The 20,607-nt window shown below is 41.9% G+C and overlaps 2 protein-coding genes and 1 long non-coding RNA gene across 9 annotated transcripts in view; 2 read left to right on the top strand and 1 right to left on the bottom strand.

The window, feature by feature from the left end:
* YAF2 (YY1 associated factor 2) overlaps positions 1 to 1,897 on the top strand; it is a 62,640-nt gene extending 60,743 nt beyond the window's left edge. For both annotated transcript variants that reach the window (XM_053252718.1, XM_053252716.1), the window contains one exon: positions 187 to 1,897. In XM_053252718.1, coding sequence (XP_053108693.1) covers positions 187 to 424 — 238 coding nt within the window. In that variant the 3' untranslated portion in view covers positions 425 to 1,897. The remainder of the gene's footprint in view (positions 1 to 186) is intronic.
* Positions 1,898 to 8,025: 6,128 nt separating this feature from the next.
* LOC128327170 (uncharacterized) lies at positions 8,026 to 10,959 on the bottom strand. 2 transcript variants are annotated; one of them, XR_008308512.1, is made up of 2 exons: positions 10,832 to 10,959; positions 8,026 to 9,497 (listed from the first exon to the last, which is right to left on the bottom strand). It is a non-coding gene; the product is annotated as an uncharacterized LOC128327170 (long non-coding RNA). The 2 variants fall into 2 exon arrangements; XR_008308513.1 differs by lacking the exon at positions 10,832 to 10,959 and adding an exon at positions 10,398 to 10,827.
* Positions 10,960 to 10,988: 29 nt separating this feature from the next.
* The window catches only part of GXYLT1 (glucoside xylosyltransferase 1), a 47,053-nt gene continuing 37,434 nt past the window's right edge, over positions 10,989 to 20,607 (top strand). For 4 of the 5 annotated variants that reach the window (XM_053255528.1, XM_053255530.1, XM_053255527.1 and 1 more), the window contains exon 1: positions 10,989 to 11,218. In XM_053255528.1, coding sequence (XP_053111503.1) covers positions 10,989 to 11,218 — 230 coding nt within the window. Of the gene's footprint in view, positions 11,219 to 11,292; positions 11,316 to 20,607 lie in introns of those variants that run through there. The other variant, XM_053255531.1, reaches the window with a different exon arrangement.

Here is a 20,607-nt window from a genome sequence, read left to right as displayed (position 1 = left end):
GGAAAAGCCTTCTACCTGAGATCTTGGCCAGCTGCTACTGTATAATAGATAATGCAAGGCTAGATTAATCTGATTTTGAGTAAGGCAGCTTCATATGAGAGTTTGAATTCCAAAAATACAGTCACTTCATGAATGGGGGATAAGAAGGGTTTCCGAGTTGCCACTAATTTATTTATATTATTTTAGGCCCAGATTGAAAAATGTGGACCGAAGTAGTGCCCAACACTTGGAAGTTACTGTTGGTGATCTGACAGTCATTATTACAGACTTTAAAGAAAAAACTAAGTCACCACCTGCTTCCAGTGCAGCTTCTGCAGATCAGCACAGTCAGAGTGGTTCTAGTTCTGACAATACAGAGCGAGGAATGTCCAGGTCATCTTCACCTAGAGGAGAAGCCTCATCATTGAATGGAGAATCACATTAAAGTTTATTTCATCCAGTTTCTTTAGTCTTTCCTCTCCAACTTGCAAATATACACAACTTCTGCCAACAGTTACCACATTTTCATGAGTTGTTGTTTGCCATGCACGATTTGTATGTTTACTCAAATATGATTTCTGCAGTTTTGTAAGAGAGAAGTGCAGCAGTGAAATTAAATTTCAGTGCAGTCTATAAAACATTTTCAGATGAACTTTTTAATCTTCATATGCAAAGGTGCCATGAAAATGTGGTCTGAATGTTCTTGATGCAGTGTTACTGGTAAGTCGATTTCCACTTTAAGTTTAGTGAATTCTAACACAACTCTTGGATTCTATACTATTGGCATGTACTGACTTTAAATTTTTATAACATAATTCAAGCTGCCTAAATATGTATTATTTGAGAATTGTGAAACATAGATATATGTATGCAAGTCAAAGATCAACTTAATCAACTATTGCTGCAAAAGAATTTTCGTAATGATTATCTTAAAAACACCTGCTGGTACTTGGTGTGGTTGACTAGGAAAAATGTTATTAAATAAAACATTTGTATTGAATTTTTGCCAATGTCTGACACACTTTACTAGATTACTGTTACCGAATTATGTTGCTGGCTTTTCCAATATCTTCCTCACACATTTAGAACATTTATTGTAATGTTTACAAGCAAAAAAAAAAAAAAAGGTAAATCTGTTACAAGCATTAATTGTTTAGCTTTATAAGTCAAGTATAGTACTACCTTGTCCTTATACACTGGTATTCTATGTTATAGAACATGAATTTGTTCACAAATGATTAGGTATTTTGAGTTTTTTTAAATATCTAGATTTTAATATCTAACTACTGTTGATACCTTAAAATCCAAAACGTGATACTGTTCTCATTTGGCTTATTCCTCTTTCCTTCTCCTAGACTTGCTCAGTGTTATAGTGATATCAATTCAGCCAGACGCTGAAAGAGCCTTTTAAGTTTGCAAAAAAAAGCTTTTATGCATCCTTGGGGCTTTGCTTTTTTTCTCCAGCCATAGCTCTTTGCACTGCATTAGAGACCATGCCCAAAGGCGCTCCGAGTCTGAGAGTGGCTTGTTGGGCAGTGCAGAGGACTACCGCTGAAAGGGGTGAGCTTTGAAGTTATGCTGTAGTGTGTGGAAACTCCTTGTGAAGCCTTTTGGATCCAAACCAGTAATATTAAACGTTGCACCGGAGAGGAAATAAGCAAGTAGTGTGTGTGTGTGTGTGTGTGTATATATATATATGAATATATATAAAACATTTGTTCCTATATCAGCCTTTTGCTTTTTAAAAAAAAGATCCTTTATTAAATATTATAGAGCAAATCATAGGAAAAATGCAGATCTTTGTTTTTGACATAGTTGTGAACATTTATGCATTTAGCAATATATAGATACAGAACAAAAAGATTTACAGTCCCATTCGGTATTATGTAAAATTTCCAATAAAATATTTTTATGAGTATAGGTTTTGCAATTTTGTTTACAATCAGCTAAATGTTTGGTTGCACAAAACGATTCATTCATAATTCTTAAATTAGAACTGTAGTTAGGGACACAGTGGGAGGGAAGATGGTTTGTAACTTGTGGGGTGTTTCACACGTAACTATGCCAACTGAATGAAGGACATGCTTCTGTTCAACTTGTATAGTGTACTAACTATTCAGAAGTGATGGATCAGAGACTGAGGCTGAAATCCTCAGTACACTTGCAGGGAGTAAGCCCCACTCAACACAGTGGGATTGACTTTGAAGTAAACGTGCTTAGAATTGAACTGTAGATGGTGTTCTTCATGCAAGTTGTGAAAATGTCTCAATTTGTACCTCTTCAATTTTCCTGTTGCTCCCAGTGCTTGTCCACATATCTTGCACGTTGCACCCACAAATACCCCCATTAATAGATTGTACCCTTGAAGATTCAAACTGACTCAACAACAAAATCCCTTTATATGTTGTTTTGCTTGTAGTCCTGATGAACAGCAAGTGCCCTGAAGAGAACCAAGCAAGGAAAAGATGTCCAGTCAACATGTATGTTTGGGGTTCCTATTTTAGGCTGTAATCATATGCACACTTACCTGATAGTAAGTTCCATTGGTATTTATTTCTGAGTAAATATATACAGGATCAAGCCGTTGTGTTTTTATCTGTTGGTTCAGATTTGGTACAAAGTCCATCTGGGTATTGTTTCAGGGAGCACCACCTGTACTTTTGCAATGAATTCATTTTTGTTCCTCATTGAAAGTATGTATTTTGTCAACCAATATGAAAAAGAAAATGGAATTTTTGGTAGTGAATCTAGCCCAAAATATTAAACACAATAACAGCCTTTCAGCTAGAATAATTTAAAATTTCTGTAGCCCCTGACAATTGTGATGTTTGCTGGTTTCTTGTAGTAATATATTTTTATGTTTTTAACTGCAGTACTACAGGCATAATGGTAGTGTCCACTTTGTAAGATGTGAAATACTGTTAGTTGCATAAAATGAAAGTCTGATGTGGTATCTAAAAATTGCATACCTGATTTCTTGATGTTGTGGTCTAAACGTATGTAAATGACAGGGTGTTTGAAATGGACTGCTGCTATCAAGATTAAAATATGGGGCTATAAACAGATATAGCCATTCAGATTTTAATACCTGTCAAAATTATTCCTTGGGTTTTTTTGGTGTTTTTTTAAAAGTTAAGATTGGGGAACTTAATGTAAAACAAAATATAATTCCCTCTAAATATTGGCAAGTTTGTTTTTAAATTAGTGTTTTAGATAAATGTTCACAGGTAAGGTCAAATAAGTAACCTTATGGGTTGCTAAAGAATTTGTGAAAATTTCCTACTAAAACAAAATCCTCATGCTTTGCAGACAAAATCATATCCAGTTATTGCCATTACATTTGCTATATGTGTGTATTTCATTATTTCTAGATAAAATGCAATTTTGACAGTTAAAAATTGCAATGATCACCATTAATACATTTCTTGATAAAGAGAGCTTTCTAGGGTACAAGAAACAAATAAATGAGAATAGTTATAAACATGATTTCTTAAGGGTCTCCGGTATTGGAGTAATTTATAATCTATATTGTGTGCTTAATTCATGTTCTGTGATTTGCCCACTAGCTGTAAGCACTAAAAGACAAATGACTGAGGTAGAAAGAGAAATGAGACTGTTTGACAAGACATACCTTAAAAAAGAATAGCAAAATATTAGAATTTCTTGCATTTTAGGATTTACAGAGTGTAACAATACTTAAGTAATTTATAATCTATATTGTGTGCTTAATTCATGTTCTGTGATTTGCCCACTAGCTGTAAGCACTAAAAGACAAATGACTGAGGTAGAAAGAGAAATGAGACTTTTTGACAAGACATACCTTAAAAAAGAATCGCAAAATATTAGAATTTCTTGCATTTTAGGATTTACAGAGTGTAACAATACTTTCAATCCTAAAACATTGGTAAAGACGTGAAATGGGAGTAAATGCCATACTTAATTTCACAATATAAAAAGTGAGGTCTGTGCAAACTGTGTAGTGATACAGTTTAATGGCGTTAGTGAATCTACTACTTGATTATATTTTAAATATATACCAACATTAAAGAAATACCAACTTAGATGAAATCCCCAATAAACTGATTAATTTGGTGCAGTTAATTAATTTGGTGCTTACTGCTTGGAAAACTCAATAGAAAGTGAAGAATTAACAATTGCTGTTCCAACCAAATAGCAATGATATAGAGTACATTCAAGCAAACACTCATGTTTACTCCACTATTAAGACATAAATTTAAAACAGCTTTAACTCTAAAAAGCAAGGAATTAAGAACTGGGGAACTCTTGACTTCAGTCAGTGGCACTTAGTAATGTACACATGTGGACAAATGTGTTGGTACCCCTCCATGAAAAAAGAACCCACAATTGTCTCTGAAATAGCTTGAAACTGACAAAAGTAATTGGCACCCATCATTGTTTATTCCGCATTTAACAAAAATCATACTCTGTTTTAGAGTTTTGATGCAACAGAATATTTCACATAATAACACAAATGAAGATGGCATGGACAAAAATGATGGGACCCTTAACCTAATATTTTGTTGTACAACCTTTAGAGGCAATCACTGCAAACAAGCGATTCCTGTCGATCTCAATGAGACTTCTGCACCCGTCAACAGGTAGTTTAGCCCACTCTTCCTGAGCAAACTGCTCCAGCTGTGTCTGGTTGGAAGGGTGCCTTCTCCAGACTGCATGTTTCAGTTCTTTCCATGTTCGATAGGATTCAAATCAGGGCTCATAGAAGGCCACTTCAGAATAGTCCAATGTTTTGTCCTTAGCCATTCTTGGGTGCTTTTAGCTGTGTGTTTTGGGTCATTATCCTGTTGGAGGATCCATGACCTGTGACTGAGTCAGAGCTTTCTGACACTGGGCAGTATGTTTTGCTCCAGAATGTCTTGATAGTCTTGAGATTTCATTGTTCCCTGCACAGACTCAAGGCACCCCGTGCCAGACACAGCAAAGCAGCCCCAAAACATAACCGAGCCTCCTCCACGTTTCGCAGTGGGTATGGTGTTCTTTTCCTTGAATGTTTCATTTTTTTGTCTGTGGACATTGAGCTGATGTGACTTGCCAAAAAGCTCCAGTTTTGTCTCATCTGTCCAAAGGACATTCTCCCAGAAGCACTGTGGCCTGTCAATATGCATTTTAGCAAATTCCAGTCTGGCTTTTTAATGTTTTTCTCTCAACAGTGAGGACCTCCTGGGTCGTCTTCCATTGAGCCCACTGTCACTCAAAAAGTGATGGATGGTGCGATCAGACACTGATGGACCTTGACCTTGGAGTTCAGCTTGTATCTCTTTGGAAGTTTTCCTTGGCTTTTTGTCTACCATTCTCACTATCCTTCTGCCCATTCAGGGGTGGATTTTCCTCTTGCGGCCGTTTCCAGGGAGGTTGGCTACAGTCCCATGGACCGTGAACAACTTAATAATATTTGCAACTGTTGTCACAGGAACATCAGACTGCTTGGAGATAGTCTTATAGACTTTGCCTTTAACATTCTTGTCTATAATTTTCTCTCTGATCTCCTCACAAATTTCTCCTTTGCTTTCTCTGGTCTATGCTCATTGTGGGACACACGATACCAAACAGCAGAGTGACTACTTTTCTCCATTTAAATAGGCTGAATGACTGATTGCATGATTGGAGACATGTGTGATACTAATTAAAGAAAACAGCTAATTTGAAAAATCACTCTAATCCAATTATTTATGATCTTTTCTAGGGGTACCAACAAATGTGTCCAGGCCACTTTAGAATATCTTTCTAGAATAAGCAATATTTTATCTCTTTTCACACTTGCTTTGCTTTACTCGATGACGTATCAAAGGCATGCAGGTATACATGGAACAATTGCTTTTCATTTAATCGCTTTTCAGGAGGCATAAAACACTTTCTCAATGAGCTGTAAGTGAACCAACAAATTTGTCCACGTGTGTAACAAATGGGAATTGGGTCACTATACCCCCCAAACCATCAACTGGACACTAAATTTAAGATTCACAAACTGCAAAATAATATGTTGGCTCTAAGTGTATAATGTTTAAATTCCTCTCTCCTCAAAATATTAATTGCACAGTTGTAGTTTAGTAAAATATCTACCCTTATTTTCACTGCTATTTATTATTCAAACTTGTATGGTTAGTACCCTCTCAGGTGCTATCATTTTATTGCCTGTCCTCTTAAAATTTAAAAATCTTAGTATCTGTGCATTCAAAGGGACAAAATACACTGAGTGACCAAATTAGTTGGCCACAAGATGATGTTTCCAGAGTGTGTGTGTGTGTGTGTGTACACAAGATGAATGGGATAAAGGTATGTTTATGTCTTTCGGAAGGGAAGTTACTTCAGTTTAGAACCCCTCCCATCTCTTAAGGAATGTATCTAAACATTCATTCCAAATGAATTCGAAGAAAAGTAAGTGACTGAGCTGAACCACATACAAGATAGCCAAGCAGAAAATCCTTCAAGTGCATTTGCTTAGAGGTGAGGAAAAGCTCCATGCTGCACCTGGCAGCAGCCTATTGCAAGCAAAGCTGCATAGGCAGAGATGTGGATTCTCTGGCAAGTTTCCTGATGCAGATTTCCCCTCATTGGCATAAAATTTGCTTAAAAATTTCTGCAAAAATTACAAGTTTTCCTAAATAGACTGTGATCTGACATGAGGGGGCCCGTGTTCATCCCTCTCTTGGGTGGCCCCCCAGAGTGAGGGAGACAATGAAGAAAATAGGGAGGGATGGAGCTGGGGGCCCATGTTCTTTGAACCCTTTCGTTCAATTATAGCTATGCCCCTGGATATGTACAAACTTGTTCAGAGGCCCTTTTACGGGCCTCTGAACAGGTTCAAACGGGGAGAGGGTTCGAAGCCGGGTGGGGTGCCACTTTAAGGGCGGGGGAGGGTGCACTTACATTTCCCCCTGCTTTCCCCCCACCGGTGCCTGTTTTCCATAAAAGCCTTCGGGGCGGTAGTGTACCTCCCTGCTGCCCCTTCCCCCTTTGGCGCATGCGCATGTTGCACATGTGCATGTTGGGCATGTGCACCTGGTACTTCCAGCCGAAGGGGCGGCAGGGAGGTACACTGCGGCCCCGAAGGCTTTTATGGAAAACAAGCACCAGCAGGTGGAAAGCGGGGGGGGGGTAGTAAGTGCACCCTCCCCTGCCCTTAAAGTGGCACCTCACCCCCTCGAGCCACCCCCGCCCAGTTCTGTGCACATCCCTAACCACCACATTAATTTCCCACACTACCGCTAAAGTTTTTCAGGTAGCCAAGTGAACATTCTAGAAATAGAAAATTCCTCAGAAAAATAAAATATTGGCATTTTATCTGTTTTGGAAAAACTTCCACCCAACTTCTATGTCTGAAGGTGGTCCCTATTGCTGCTGGGAGATTCAGTGGTGGTGGATTACTTATTTTCCTAAAAAGCTTTTCAGGAGAAAACAATGAAAAGGGAAGAAGAGTGTAATGCTAGAAGAATGGAAGTACATCCTCTGCTTCAGAAGCCATCTTCCTTTTCAAGAACTCGCCTAATGGATATTCTGTGTTCCACCAAACATGGTGAATATATAAGAAAATACTTTTTAAAAAATCCTTTCTTTGTGGATGTGTTTATAGGTAATTTAACTTTCAGCAGAATAAGGATGTGAGGAAAGAGCAGCTTTTAGATTCCCCTATAATTATTCCTCTCACTAATTGCTATAGTAGGACTTTGATGAGATTATGCTATTTTCTATTTACTGGAAAGAGGTTCATTTACCCATCAAATTCTGTTCTTTCAGGAAGCTGAAGTCTAGTTAGATTTAGAGATGTTTAGGAAACAAAGACATTTTGACCATTCTGCTGTAAGAATACAAACATAGAGAATTGCTTTGTACTCTTTAAGAATTACATTCTTAAGACTATGGTTTATTGTAGGATATATTTATGTATATGATTATGTAGGGACAGGGTACTGCTAGGTACCTAAAGGTTCAGTGGCTTTGGCCCACAGTCCCCTCCCATTTTGACAATTAAAAGCAATCATGCCGCCCTCCCCCAATAATAATTAGATATTTTTAAAGTATGTTTATTAAGCATTTTGAGATTATCAACAATAAAATATTAAATAACAATTCAGCTGATTATACAGTTGTTATACAAGTCTTCTTGGAAGTAAACTCCATTGTGCTCAATGGGATCTACTCTAAGGTAAGTACAGGATTGCAGTTTGAATTAAGAGTAACTGGAATTTTGAGGTCACAAGCTGAGACATTCTGTTGTACACCACTGCCTATTTTTAACGGGGATATAGGAAATACATTTTTAATTATATAGAAAACTCCACTGTAACTCTACTAGTACTACTAAATCAGTTTTCTAATATCCTTTTAGCAGCACCATTTTACTGCAAAAAGTTTAGAATTTTGCCCAGCTGTATTTTACATGGCTTTTTGTTCTAGAAGTTAGACTCTTCAAATACATTGTTGAACAAGTTGTTTTAATAAGAACTAATCTGCCTATTTTCCTTTCACTATCCCTACAACTGGACTAAATTTGGTCCAAACTGGTTAGGTGGTCCACAAGTTAGCCCACTTCTGCCTCAAAAGTTTACACATCTGCCATCTTGAATGGGGTCGATGACATCATCACAAACTGTGCCACTGAGGTGTCCCTATAAATGTACCTGATTTTGTTCATATTGGTCCAGGCATAGAAAAGTTGATGGGGGCGGAAGACACCTGAACGGGCACACAGATGGAATGCTGGGTGATGTCATAAGCTTACTGGAAAGTAGGCTAAAAAGAATTGCCCTTTAAGAAACATAGTAAGAGTGCCTACTTTGTTACAAATAAGTATTTTGCCATTCTATTTTTTTAAAAACACTTTTTGATAGTTACTACATACTGTACAGTTACAAGTTGGGTTTTAAGGAGACAAGTACTACATTCACATAACTTTATCATTCTTTCCACCCGCTCTGATCATCAATATAGCATTCATTACACACCCTGATAATAAAGCATTGTACATCAATAAAGTACAGTACAATAAAACTTTGCAAGGTAATGTCTATCTTTACTAATGAGATGTTGAGATCAAATATACACAGTGTAAGTCATAAATGGCACATCAGTGACCGGGTTTCCAAGGAAGCGATCATGTCTCTATTTCCCCCCTGCACACCTTAACCTGCTGTTTAAGGTGGTACCAGAAGTGGTAAGACACTAATAGCAACAGCAGCAGCAACTTTCAGATCCTACTTTCTGGCGATTCCCCACTCCCTTGCTACCCAATATACCCGGAACTTCCTCTCCAAACATACAGCGGTGTGGTGTGATGCCAATTCTCTTTCACCCAGATTCATCCTCTAACTGCTAACCTTTTCTGTGAAGTCTTTGAATTAATTTTGTATGTTCCATTCCCACAACTGTAACATCAGCCAGTGTTTGAATTCTTCTAGTCCTCAGTTGGGGTTTTTGCTTGCAAACTTTCAGATTTCGTTGCAAGCGGGAGATTTTTTTTTGTCAAACTTGATCTTGCTTCTCTGTGAAGGTGCAAAATGGTTACCACAAACCATGAAAAATAAAATGCAAAAGAACCAAATTAAGCTTCATTAAAAAAAAACTAAGAGCATCATGAAATCGGATTATTACAAATACATGTTATTTATTTATTTATTTATTTATTTATTATTAAAAATTTTATACTGCCCTTCCAAAAGGCTCAGGCCGGTTTACATTAAAACACCATTAAAATCAATTAACAAAACAAATTATAAACTACATAAAATAAAAATTAACAATTAAAACATCATAAAACACCAATTAAATAGCCAAAACAATTTAAAAACAAGTTTTAAAAAGCTGAGAAAGATGGTTAAATAGATGCATTTTCAGTAGTTTCTTAAAAATTGCCAGAGATGGGGAGGCTCGTATCTTATTAGGGAGCGCATTCCACAATCTTAGGGCAGCAGCTGAGAAGGCCCGTTGGCAACTGTAGGCATCTTTGCTTTTCAGCTTTTGATTTTGCAAAAAAAACCAAAAACAGAGTGGGGGGAGGACTGGTATTTATTACAATGGGAGTAGGATAGAGAAAGAAGTGACTGGCCCAGAGTCACCCAGCAAGTCTCATGGCTGAATGGGGTCCTAGTCCAGCACTCTAACCAATACACCACGCTGGGTCTCTTTAACTATGCTGCCGCTGTGATTGCTAGAGCTAGACTGAATGCCGGTCAGGAGACTGATCCGCAGGCACAGTTGCCAACTGAGGCGGGGGATGTAATTCCGCCTCCCCTCCTTGAAGGCAGGTAAGAAAGAGCTGCTTCCCAGCAACAGGGATATTTGCCCTATGGATGCAGTTTTGGGTGGCTTTCAAATAACCTACCGCACGGCAGGCAGTATGCACGTGAAGAACTTTTAATACGTGCAGGTCTATGCAATCTTACTTGGGAGCAGCAACCCGCATTGTCCTCAGGCATGCCGAGGATCCAGCTGCGGTTGAAGAAGCGCACTTGCTTGGCCCACTCAATGCATGCGAGATCAGTAAAAACAAGTCTCACTGAACAGTAGGAGATCAGTAAAAATGCCTAGGACTGAGCTGCACAAATGCTAGCTGCAGTGGGGCCCTCTTGCTTTCCTGAAGCCTCATCTGTCACTGCGTTTTTTTCATCTCTCTGCTCCTCAGAGTTGCAGTTTGCTCCGCCGCCAGGACGCACCTCCTGCCGCTCTCGTGCCTCCCTCATAGCTCCACCTAGCCAGCCGTCCACGGCCTTGCCCACAAGCCACCACCAACCCCGCCTCGGGCCCTCAGCTCCTCCCTACTCGCTCTGAACCGCCTAGTTTCCGCCTACGCAGAGTGCTCGGCCGCTGCTACTACTACCTCGGGAGCCATAGTGGCGCCGTCGTGGCCCTCCTGGTTGCCGCGCCTGCCACCTGTCCTGTCTCGGCTTGCCACGGCGAGCTCACGCTGAGGCCACCGCCAGTGCTTCCACTCCCGGTTAGGCCCCGGCAGCACCGGCTGCCGGGGCCGCGGGAGGATGCAGCGGCTGGTGCGGGTGGCGCTGCTGTGCCTGGGCTGTGGTTTGTGCTCGTTGCTGTATGCCTTCAGCCAGCTGGCTCTGTCGCTTGAGCAGGAGGCGCCCCGACGCCGAGGGGACCCCGCTTTCCCCGTCAGGAGGCAGCTGAGTGGCGGCGGCGGCTGGAAGGCCGTGGCGGGAAGCGCAGGCCGCAGGGAACAGCAGCAGCAGCAGCCGCCGCCGCTAGAGAGGTACAGTCTGGGTCCTGCGCTCCCCGAGGAAAAGCAGCATCCGTGCATTGGGGTGGCGGGGGGGGGAGGTGTCGCTGTTTTGCTGCTTTCCTTCACTGTGAGTAAACTTAAACATTTGTAAATACGGCATACAGTAGTCGTTAGGTAATATATACGCTCTCGAAACGGCTCCAGACTTAAAGTCGCTAAACATATATGTTACAGTCCCCTCTTCACTAGCAAGTATGGAAAGAATGTGGGGGGAACCACGCGTCCCTTATGAATGCCACAGGTTAGTAAAGGGTAACTTCTACCGAAGAGCTAGCTCTTCGTGCCTTGAAACTGAAAGGATGTTGCAACTCCTGCACACCCATACGGTAAGTCTTGTGGCGCCTTAGAACTACGTTCTTATTGTGGCTTATGCCACAACGAATCTGTTCATCTTTAAGGTACCGCAATTATAATCTTTTTGTTCTTGGACTTGAAAACATGTCTTTCACGTATCAAAAATAGTTTCGCTGGAGACCAGCTGCGGTTTATACGGCTGCTACCAGGGACTTCTGCGCACAGCCCGTTTTACCGCTAGTTTACGGGGAGGCTTTACTGCGAACTCGAAGTTGTCCCAAAAGATCCGGTGCAAATTATTTTACCTCGATGTAAATTGGACTACACTCTAACGTGCAGCGAAAAACACAAATTGTGTGTGAGCTGCTCCCCAACAACTCGCAGGGACTTAAGAGGATCGATGTGTGAATGCATCTCCTCCGTTCTGGAGGAGATGCAAGTTAAAGGGTATTAAAAGCCCCCCAGTACATCGTTTATAGTTTGCAGCCCCAGCCGCTGTTTGGGAGGACTTTTCTTCTTGTTGGCTTTACACTGTGCTCCCATAAACCCAAGTACAGGTCATCTCTATGCACGTTTGCTCAGAAGTTAGACATACTGAATTTAGTGGTATTTATTTCCAGGTAAGTGTGTGTATATTTCCGACCTTAAGGTTTCATATGACTGTTAAATAATGTGGGGAGAAGGGACGATGTGAGAGTGGCAAATGGATTAGAGGCTGCAGTTCTGCAAGCGGTCTATTGCAAGAGAAGGAGACCTGAGGATTCTTGTGGGACATGCTGCAATTTGTAATGTAACTAGCCTCTTTCTGTTGAACTCCTGAAAATATTGTCCGATGAAACCAAAACATGAGTGAAAATAGGCTGGGGAGGTGAATTGTGTACCACACTTAAGCATGTACATTTGGGAGTAGTCCCTGCTGAGTACTGAGAAGTGCCTTACTGGAGCAAAGAGGTGCAGTGATGGCTCTTTGACCTCTGCAATAATTCATGCCGAGTGTGTAGGTGTGCCAGGGGGAGGTTGATGCTTCCCTCCCTTGTTGCCTAGAGCCTTGCAAGTCTTGTTTTGGACTCAAGGTGTGTACCTTGCATCCTCAGAGGGCAGGCACTAACTCCTACATCAGAGTCAAAGCAGAGAGCTTGCTTGCTTCTCCCCCCCCCCCCCGTTCCTGAAGATTTGTTTGGGAACTAGACTAGGTGAATACATGTCCATTAGCGCCTCCATCCTGTCCTTTCAACTATATGGGGTCATGGGCGGAACTACCATTAGGCAAGGGGAGACAGTTGTCTGGGGGCCCCACTGCCTGGAGGGGCCCCCCAGAGACACCTCACATGCTCCCCATTGCCCCCTGCCCAGCCCCAAGGCCCCTCAGCCACTTGCCCTGTTTGCGCTCTCTCCTGCTTGTCCTCCTGGCCAGCAATCAAGCAGCAGACAAGCTGCTAGGAGCTCCTCCTCCCCGCCTCTCAGCTGATCGACGGGTGGGCGGAGCTTCCAGGGAGGCCTCCATGTAGGCTTTAGTGAAGCCTGAACTGGAGGCCTGCAGGCCCCAAGGAAGGAAGGAGGCAGGCAGGCAGAGCGGCCCCCACAGCCCTCTGCAGCAGACCCTCTGCCACCCAGCCCAGCATTTGCGAGGTAGAATGTGAACTCCTTTTTGTGGTCCCCCCCCCCAGCATATATAGGGATCTGCTTGCCATAGGGCTTTGCTATGGGGGGGTGGGGTGGGGAGACTGAGAAGTCTCTGAATATTTAATTTAAAACAGCTTGAAAAATTTGCTGGCTTAAAAAAAAAGCTAAAAAGTCCTATAAGTGGCTTGTTTCATGGCAGAAAATTATAAAAACTTCTGGAACAAACAATATTATATTTATTTTATTTTACTTATTCATTCATTCATTTATAAATGCACTTATGTTCAAGTTGTTTTGCAACCCAGAAGGTCTGAGTGAGAACTGTGAAGCATGTGTTGTGCTTTTATTTTATTTTATTTTTCTTGTGTGTGAACTGCTCCCCAATAACTCGCAGGAACTTCAGGGTAAATCTGGCCAACATGTGAATGCAGCACCTCCATTCCAGAGTAGATGTGTGTTAAAGGGCTTTAAAAGCTTCCTGTGAAAAACCTCCTGCCATCCAACTTTAATGAATTTGTTCAGAATTCTGAGAAAACATACATAGGCTCACACTGCATGGTCGAAAGTCTCCTTTGCTAATCTGCAGCGAGGGTCCCATTTTAATAATTAGTGTTTCTAGTGTGTTCTAGGCATTAAAAGTAGCACAAACATATAGTACTCAATGTATATCACTATATATTGTGAAGTGTGCGTGTGTGTATTCAGTGAAATGTATTTCCAGGCAGCATACTTATTTTGAAATATCAGACTTAAATCCTTGGGGGCCTGGGGTGTGTGGAGGCCCTGGACTTTGAGGGGCTGGGGGCCCATTTTAAAATCTCGTCTCTGGGCCCACTCCAAGCTTGTTACGCCCCTGTATGGGGTGGTCCCCCACACGTTAAAAAGTATCTTCACAGACTTCAAACTGATCACCTCTGTTCTCCTAACCCCCTTTTGTCTTACTAGAAAGGAATTCGATACATTCATGGGGAACAGGTCTGTTGATCACCATTCACTGTGATGGACCTTTGTTTAAGATTAGTATGGTTTTGAATACCAGCTGTACTTCTTAAGCATTTCCACAGTTTTCCCAACATACATTTTCGGTACAGACTTTGAATAGCAACATGAACTACTGCAATAGTAAATTGCTACAAATTGTATTTCCTGTGATTGAATTGGACCACCCACATATTTTAAACTGTGAGCAGGACTGCATACTCTCAGCTTAAATGGTACTATGAGGTGGTGGGAACTTGCTTTGGGCAACACACAGTAGCCAATTCTTCCCTCGCAGCTTTTTACTGTGAGGGGTCAGTCCGCCTTGCAGCTTAAAAGGAGCCAGTGTGAGTGGGGGAAGCAATTTGGATTCAGCAACCACACCGCAGGTGTGTTCCTTAAGGCCAGTCTTATGATTCCTTAACAGCTTTGGGCAGAATGAAACAAGAAACGGGGAACTTGCTTCCCCTTGGCCTGCAAATAACCAGGATTAGCTGAGAGTTTGTATCTACATGCTGCTTTATGCTGTACAATAGAGGGAAGCCGTGTTCCCTCTAACAGGGATTCTCAGGTGTTGACTACAACTCTCATAATCCCCAAGCAAAAGCCATTGCAGCTGGGGATGAGTTGTTGTCAACAACATCTAAGAATCCCTGTTAGAGGGAACATAGGAGGGAAGTATGTATTAGGGATGTGTATGAAATGGATTTTGTGTTTTGATTTGAGCTAGAAATGAAACGCAGAATAGCTGAAACATTCTGTTGAAACAATGGTCAAGCCGGCTGTTTCAAATAAACACTTGAAAAGTTTTGAGTTTTCCAGCCATAGGGAACAATGAAGAAACTCAAAACACCCGATTGTTTGCCATGGGTAGCGCCTAGGGACACCAAAGTGGGTTGAGTGGTGGGGCAATATGGTCATATGGGTAGTAAGGCATAATGGTAGGGCAAGCAGGTGATTTTTAACAAAAAATTTAAACCCACCCCCCCCAGCCCCCATAGGATCCTATGGGGAATTTTTTTTTGTTTAAAATTGCCCACACCCATTTATTTAGTGGGTTGGGTGGTAGGTAGCACCCATCATGCCCTACCACACAGCTCACTTTGGTATCCCTTGGAGCTACCCATGAGGAACAATGGGGTGTTTGAAGTTCCCCTATGGCTGGAACAAGCCATACTCACAATGTGCTGCACACAAGTTTTGCATTGCAATTTGCGACTCACACTGCAGAAGCACACAATAAAAAAGAGATCTGTTCCTCCCAACACAGAACATACATTTCAAAAACAGTCCAAAAATGGCCAAAAAAGAATCACTAACCCAGAATCCACTGCCAGTCACAATGCCTGTGCTGCAGCAGTGTTGATAAAAATCTATGATTTAAAAATTGGATTTTAATTTTTTTTACACCCATTCATAAAAAAGAACATAGGTCAGAGATATAATCATGAATGTTTATCATAGCTTCTAATTATAGTCTATGAACATTTTAATAGCAGTATAGGGGGGTGAGAGGTCAGACCAGTCCTGTTCTGCAGGTGGTCTACATGCAGTGTACACTCATTCAAGCCCTTGCCCCTCTCTCTGTCTCTAAAAGTGCAAGGACATTAGGCCCATTCACACATTATGTTCAATACGCATACAAGTGTAGATCTGTACACAGGTACAGTCATTCACATGTTATGCTGAACGCAGGTACAGAAGTACACTTCCTATCTGTACCATGCATTTGAAGGGCCTGTATCCAGGTTCAGCTTTAAAATGAACACAGGTACTGTGTTTCACATAAACATGTGTACAGACATCTGAATGTTTGAATCGGACTAAAGAAGGCCAATCAATTATTTTATTTTTTACATTTTATATCCCGCTCTTCCTCCAAGGAGCCCAGAGCGGTGTACTACATACTTAGGTTTTTCCTCACAACAACCCTGTGAAGTAGGTTAGGCTGAGAGAGAAGTGACTGGCCCAGAGTCACCCAGCAAGTATCATGGCCTGATGGGGATTTGAACTCGGGTCTCCCTGATCCTAGTCCAGCACTCTAACCACTACACCACGCTGGCTCTCAGTGAGGCTGTTCACATGATGGGAGAAAATCAGGCTAGCGGAGGCTAGCCCAGTTTTCTCCCATCGTGAGAACCACCGGGCTTGGCTGTGAGCCCGGTGGTTCTTAAGTGGGTTACTCGCTTAAATAATCCTCCTCTAAGCCCAGGTTTGCGGAGCGAGTGCTTCGCTAACCCGGGCTCTACGATCATGAGTTGGCATGGTTCCGTGTCGTGGCAACTCATGAGTAGACCCCCTGGCCGGGATGCTTAAAGGCAGCCTCCCAGCTCGGGAGACTCTCCAGCATGCCTTGTGCACTTGCGCAGGGCATGCTGGAGCTTCCAGAGGCCGCACGGCCCTCAATCCCCCCCAGCCCCTGCCAGCTCCGTAATGGAGCCCGCAGTCGTGTGGGTGACCGGTTTGGCCGCCTGGAGCAGACTGCTGGGTTGTCTGTGGGGAGAGCGGGCTAAGCCTGCTAACCCTGCTGAGGTAGTTCCCACTGATTGTGGAAACCACCTCATTGAATGAATAGAGGATTTCAAGGGATGGAGTAAATCTGAGCAAGGAGGAGCCTGTCTGGATATAAATGCAAGAGATCGGGGAGGAAAATAGAAAATGAAACCAAAAGTGAACAGAACGTATGCATGCAGTCCTGAGGAAACGTTTTCCGAGTGTATCTTCCATTCTATAAGGGAAATACCTATCATGGCAGCATGCCGTAAAAGAGACCCCATTTGGAAATATTTTTATGAAGTTCCTGTGGATAAGGAAGGCATGTATGTGAAATGTAATTTCAAACATTGCAACGAAGAAATGCAAGGCCTGTTGCCCAAATGAAATAGCATGATGTGTACCTACCTTCTAAAAATTAAACCTATCCCTGAATATGAGTTAAGGTATATTAGGCAACAAGAATGTACTTGTACTAGAAAATGATGATCAGATGGAATCTTCCTGGATAGTGATTCCAATTGTGATTTAAATGATTAAAATTGAGTACTTCTGTGAAGTGATTTAAATCAAATCAACCCTAGTAACATCATTGGCACAGGTTGCTTTCTCGCAATGACTGGTTACGTTAGTCATAATGTGATGTAACGTTATGTAAGTTATCACTGACTTATAACGTAAGTAAGTTACGTTACTTCCTAGCATTTATTGATTATTTATTTAGTACATTTATATACCATACAAAAAAGTCCCTGGGCAGTTCACAACATTGCAACAGCTGCCACAGCAGCACGCTTACTTAGCAGGAGGAATAGCCATTAACTCAACAAGAGCAGCTTCAGCCACATTTTGACCTAGCACACCTTGCAATGCAAATTGCAGAGCAGCCTAGTGAGTGAAGCACAAGTTGGTCTCAAGGCCAGACATAGAGCTCATCACAGCAATTACCAAGAAATATTACACATGCACAGAGAGAGCTGCCACTGTCCATGTCTCGCCACAACACTTTCTCACAAACAAATCACAAATGAAGGAAGGTGGGCACCCAAGTTCTGCCTTTGTCATTCTGAGATCCAGCAAAACCAGATAGTTATAGCAACAAATAGCACAGTGGTGAGAAAAGAAAACAACAAAATCAAACCTTTCTTCCTCCTCTCCTGATCCTCTTTAGGCACAGTATAAGGACTCTCTCTGCCTCCCAGTCTCTTTGAATACAATTTGAATTTGAAATTTCCTCCTTTTGTGTTCTCCTCCCTCAGTCCCCCCCCCCCCCGCAACCAATGCCATAAATCAACCCTGCAACCAATGGAGGCACAGTTGCCCATGACAAAACTTGATTTGTATGATAACAAGCCAACCAAGAAGCAAGGAGATCACAAGCCAGTTGGAAGCCAGTGCCAGAAAATCAATCAGCAAAGGAAGACAGACTTCCAAAATGGTGCTCAGAACGTCAAAATGTTTTGATCGAAATAGGATTGTACTGCTCCGAGCTTGAAATAGGCCCTTTATGTAAAGGGTGTTTAAATGGTGTTCTTGAAATGGCCTGTTTTGAAATGTTTCACCGCCAAAACATTTTGCACATCCCTAGTATGTATGTGCAATCCTTGGTCTCCATGATCTTGGGGGTGAGAGTTGTTTTGTTTTTGTTATTTATTTTTATTTAATGAATGTTTTCCTATAAATGCCACTCAGTTTGTTCATGTGAACCAAAAAAGGGCTGGAGGAGCTGCCAGCCAGAGTAAGAGACTGTGATCCCAATCAGTGGCTGTGTAAACTCAAAAAACAAGGTAGTAGGAGGGGAGAATGACTGTGGGAGAATGACAGGTGCAGATTCCATCCCCAACATTTACTGAGGATGGATGAAAAGCTGTTCTACCCTGCTCTTGTTTCCCACACGATCACTTTTCCCTCCTAGTACCTTGTTTTTTTGAGTTCACACAACTACAGATCGGGAGAGCACACAATTCTCCTGCTTGCCTGGCATCTCCTCTGACTCTGTTTCCCTGACTCTTCTGACCCTGTGGACAAACCTGCTATATAGGAAACCACTCCTGCCCTTTTCCTGGGCGTGTGTACCCAGTGCATCTGCACACTTAGCCCCCAGTTTACTAATAGGTGGAATGGGACGCTTGTAGCCTTGATGTTTAAACTGAGAGCAACTAACCTTTTATCTAAGGAGAAATCTCATGCAGTAATTGTCTTGCTAGATTATGTTGCTAATTTTAACATGAAATATTCAATAGGATGATGTTGTAACTCTGGTTAATTACTTTAATGAAGCTCATGTTTTGGCTTTATTAAATGTTATCATGGTTTGGTTTTTAAAACTTAGAGCCATAATTCTGTGTAATGTGAAAGAGTGGCTAAACTGGATTGGATGCTAAGACTGCAGTGCAGTGCACTCTTGCTTGGGCATAAGATCCTGAATACTGGGCTAGATTACACATGCCCTTGTTCTGAAACAAGGCTGCTAACCTTCAATTTGTACCACTGTGTTCTGAAGTCCTTACAGTTCTTCAGTTTGTGCAAGAAATTTAGGCGCCCCAGCTGTACCTGTGTAAAACATCCATATAAACTTAAATTGGTTTGGAGTAAAATGAAGGGAGCAAAGCTATTAAAAATACTATCTACAGTACCAGAATCAATTTACATTCCTTGTACCTATAAAATGAAATATTGCACTTTATAATGATAATTGCTTCAAAACACAAATCTAATTCAGTGCAAAACCCCACAGGACCAGTGAAGGAAATATAAATAACATATCTCCCTTTGCTGGGAGGTGGGAGCCTTTTCAGAATAGAGCCATGACACATTGTGCACATTCACCCAGACCTGATTAATGTAGTCCAGTCCATGTGAAGCTTTATTTGGCTCTAGGAACCAGCCCAAAAAATTATGAGCCAGATTGCCCTCTGCTCCTTGGGAGAGGGGAGACTCATTGCTTTCTCTCCAGCAATGTCATCTGCTTGATGGGGGGGCCACTCACCCTCCTCACCACCCCACAACACCCTCTGCTCGGTGGGGTGGGCGCTAACTTGCTTGCTCACATCTACTCTTGGTCATATCTGTCTGGCTCAGGTTGGTGATGGACTGATACAATTAGGAGGTGAAGGAAGTAAACAAGGTAGGTATTTCCTCCCTTCTTTCTGGTTGTGTTTGTGTATCACCTGCCAGAGCCAGACAGATGTGGCCAGGAGGAGGAGTAGAATGCAAACAAGGCAGGAGTGGGGTGCTGGCTTTATGTGACCAGGAGAAGGAGGTAACAGTCTGTTCTCATCTTACTTGTTTCTTTGTCATGTCAGTCCATCGCCTGATTCAGGTACCATGGCAAACTGGTGCCTGGATATTGTTGAGCCCTGATATAGTCACACAGATCTGTACCTTGCTATGTCAAGACATGGTAACAAATCTCAAACACTTGAAAGGGTGCAGACTGACCACACTAGGAAAGCACATGGTAAATAAGGAGAATGCTAGCTCTACATTGGTGCAAAGGGAGCACATAGAATGAAGGACAAGATGGCAACTAGACAGATTGATGGATAGGATATGTGTTAGTTTATATGGGTGTAAGCAAGAGTATAATGGCAGCTTTTTTACCCTAAACTGCCTTAAGATTGCTAAATTACTGGTCATAATTAAGCTTATGGCAGGGACTTGTCTCGTTCTCTAAAAAGCCACATGTACATAAATAGTACTAGATATAGAAGAAGCTGCCTTGTACTCAGTCAGACTGTTGGTCCATTTAGTTCAGTATTGTCTACGCTGATTGGCAGCAGCTCTCCATTAAGCCATGGAGCTTCCCCATATATAAATAATAATAGTAACAGATATGAATTCAATCTGAGGATTGAAGCACAGTTGTCGGAAGTTACTGTAAGATAAAACAATCCACAATTGGCTGTTGCAAATGTTACTGCTGCTGTGTAGAACCTGATCTTGAACAAGTTGGCTTTTGGGCAGCTACC

Source organism: Hemicordylus capensis, chromosome 5, assembly GCF_027244095.1.
Source record: "Hemicordylus capensis ecotype Gifberg chromosome 5, rHemCap1.1.pri, whole genome shotgun sequence".
In the NCBI taxonomy this organism is placed as follows: Eukaryota; Metazoa; Chordata; class Lepidosauria; order Squamata; family Cordylidae; genus Hemicordylus; species Hemicordylus capensis.
Note: the sequence above shows the minus strand (reverse complement) of the source record. Positions and strands in the feature narration are given on the sequence as shown.